Source organism: Cydia pomonella, chromosome 23, assembly GCF_033807575.1.
Source record: "Cydia pomonella isolate Wapato2018A chromosome 23, ilCydPomo1, whole genome shotgun sequence".
Classification (NCBI taxonomy): domain Eukaryota; kingdom Metazoa; phylum Arthropoda; class Insecta; order Lepidoptera; family Tortricidae; genus Cydia; species Cydia pomonella.
This window is the reverse complement of record NC_084725.1, coordinates 1103990-1106883: the sequence shown is the minus strand read 5'-3', so window position 1 is coordinate 1106883 and position 2894 is coordinate 1103990. Positions and strand designations below refer to the sequence as shown.

The 2894-nt window shown below is 35.3% G+C and overlaps 1 protein-coding gene across 1 annotated transcript; it reads left to right on the top strand.

The window, feature by feature from the left end:
- Positions 1 to 222: 222 nt before the first annotated feature.
- On the top strand, positions 223 to 1602 carry LOC133530493 (uncharacterized). Its single transcript, XM_061868403.1, has 2 exons — positions 223 to 879; positions 1121 to 1602. The coding sequence occupies exons 1-2, from the start codon at positions 260 to 262 to the stop codon at positions 1326 to 1328; spliced, it is 828 nt and encodes a 275-aa protein (XP_061724387.1). The 5' UTR covers positions 223 to 259; the 3' UTR covers positions 1329 to 1602.
- The last annotated feature ends 1292 nt before the right edge of the window (positions 1603 to 2894 follow it).

Genomic DNA, 2894 nt, shown 5'->3' with positions numbered 1-2894 from the left:
TCAGGACCATTTGACCAAATTTGTAATTCTGCGACCATTGACATCAAAACGAGCTACAGAAGTTGCATATAAATTGATGGATATTTTTTTGACCTTTGGAGCGCCATGCATTCTGCATTCTGACAATGGAAGAGAATGTGTGAATTCAGTTATCAAAGAATTAGCATCATATTGGCCGGAGTTGAAACTTGTTACTGGAAAACCACGTCATAGTCAATGCCAAGGATCCGTGGAAAGGGCTAACCAAGATGTTGAGAAGATGCTAGCATCTTGGATGCACGACAATAAAAGTACTAACAGGTCTAACGGTCTCAAATTTGTTCAATTCATGAAAAATAGAGCATTTCATTCAGGGATAAAGCAGTCTCCGTACCAAGCAATGTTTGGAACTAAACCTAAAGTGGGACTAACAACATCAAAGTTTCCTTTAGAGATTATAAATGGATTGAACAATGAAGAAGAATTGCAACTTGCAATCACAGAGTTAAATCGAAACTTCAGTGATAATGATAATGCAGGAAATCAAGATGAACAGGAAAATAATGACACTGAAGAAGTTGGTGAAGATGAAGATGACGATGACGATGGAGAAAATGTAGAACAAGAAACTATTAATCATAACAGTAAGGAAACAATGATATTGGAAGCAAGAGAAAAAGCACATTGCAATTTAGCAAAACAAGCAAAAAGAATGAAAACAGCAAGTGATCAATCTCATCCACCGTTGAAAGTCGGAGACAATTTGATCATACCGATTCCAGACGTAGACAAAGGAAAGGCAGACCTTCGTAATGTAATTGGAGTTGTACTGGAAGTAACTTCAGAACAGTTATACAAAATTGGGACTAAGAGTGGAATTTTGAACAAATTATACTGTAGGTACGTAATTTTGATTGTATGTATGTATGTATGTGAGTGAGTGAGTGAGTGAGTGAGTGAGTGAGTGAGTGAGTGAGTGTGTGTGTGTGTGTGTGTGTGTGTGTGTGTGTGTGTGTGTGTGTGTGTGTGTGTGTGTGTGTGTGTGTGTGTGTGTGTGTGTGTGTGTGTGCGTGTGTGTGTGTGTGTGTGCATGTAAGCAATTAATAACATATGTGTATATGTGTGTGTGCATTTTTTTTAGGTCCGAATTCGACGGGTGTGAAGAAAAGTTTCTCCGACAACATGAGGTGCCGAACGTGACAATTGCATTACGAACTGTTGCAAAGAACGTCGCTACTGGAACAGGACAAGGTTATGCACGATGTGTATGTTTTCAGGCTGCAAAAACAACAGATGTTTCTGCAAGAAAAAGGGGTTGCTGTGTAATTCAAAGTGCCATAATAGTTTGAATTGTACGAATAAATAATTCGTCATTGTAAAATGACAGCCTCGTAATATCATACCTTTAACATTATTAAGTTATAATTAATAAGTAAGTAATAAAAAATCATTTCATATTTACGAGGTTCTCATTATATAGTCGTAATTTTTTTTCTAGAGCGAATCCACTTAACTTTTTGCCCGACAAACAATACCCATTATCTGTATTGTTACTTGTGGCCAAAGGTGCAACTTCCAAATTAAAGACATACTAAGTGCAAACAACTTATTACTAGAGTAGTATTTAAGCTAAAAGAGATAAGGTTTACTCTTAAACAAAGATAAGACAGATGTTTGTCACTGCGTATGTGAAAGAGCAGTGAAGTACGCATCGTGGGATGACCAACTTCTGTGTTCTCTTTGTTTAAGAGTAAAGCTTGATCACGCTGATTCCGAACCGACACCGTACCGCGGCGTTTGTCAGCTGTTTTGTATGTCCAGCACCGGCAGCAACGTAGAAGGTCACATGATCTTCTCTATACAAAACAGCTGACAAACGCCGCGGTACGGTGTCGGTTCGGAATCAGCGTGAATCAAGCTTAAATCTTATCTCCTTTGACCAAAAGACTACTTGAGTAAAAAGTTGTTTGCACTTATTACTATGCGTTTCATTTTGAAGTGGCAGTTCTGGCCACAGGTAACAATGCAGATAATGAGCATTGTTTGTGAGATACAAAGCTAATGGGATTCGCTCTAGAAAAAGAATTACGAATTTGCTTGTTTCACTGTATTCTATGTTATGTTCCGGCCTCAGAGATTTTCTAACCGGTAACACGAAGGCAAACTAGGAGTTGATATTAACACTTAATTTAAATCCAATTCTTATTCATTTTTTATGTGTGTGTGTTTTTTTTTTTTCATTTGTATATGTGACTGTTTGTGTTCTAAATAAAAAAAAAAAAATAAAAAAAAAATAAAAAAAATTTTGTTCTCCCAAAAACGTGTGTAATCCTTCGTCTTACTCGTACACAACAACAGAAACTCCGAGGCCTGGTTATTTTGTTTGCAAGAAATACGTAATTGTCTTAATACTTTTGTGTTGTTTAATATTGTTAGAACTTTAGTTGTACTTATTTTATGATTAATGTTTTGCTTACCTCTGGACACATGGAGATTTTGAAAATTGTTTTATGTTAAGTAAACTTAATATTACGATTATTATTTTGTGTTGTTTAATATTGTTATAACTTGCGTTGTACTTATTTGATGATTATTGTTTTGCTTACCTCTGATGATTATTTTGTGATTATTATTTCGTGTTGTTTAATATTGTTAGAACTCGAGTTGTACTTATTTTATGATTAATGTTTTGCTTACCTCTGGACACTTGGAGACTTTGAAAATTGTTTTATGTTAAGTAAACTTACGACACCACTTGCCCTGTATTACACTTTTTATACGAGTACCTATTAATTATTTAATAATAAACTTGTTTCTAATTGTAGGGGTTTTTTTTTTAACTTTTAGTGGTAGTGGGGTGCTACATATTAAGGACTAACTTTTTAAGGGTTTTGACTGACAACCAGTCAAAACTA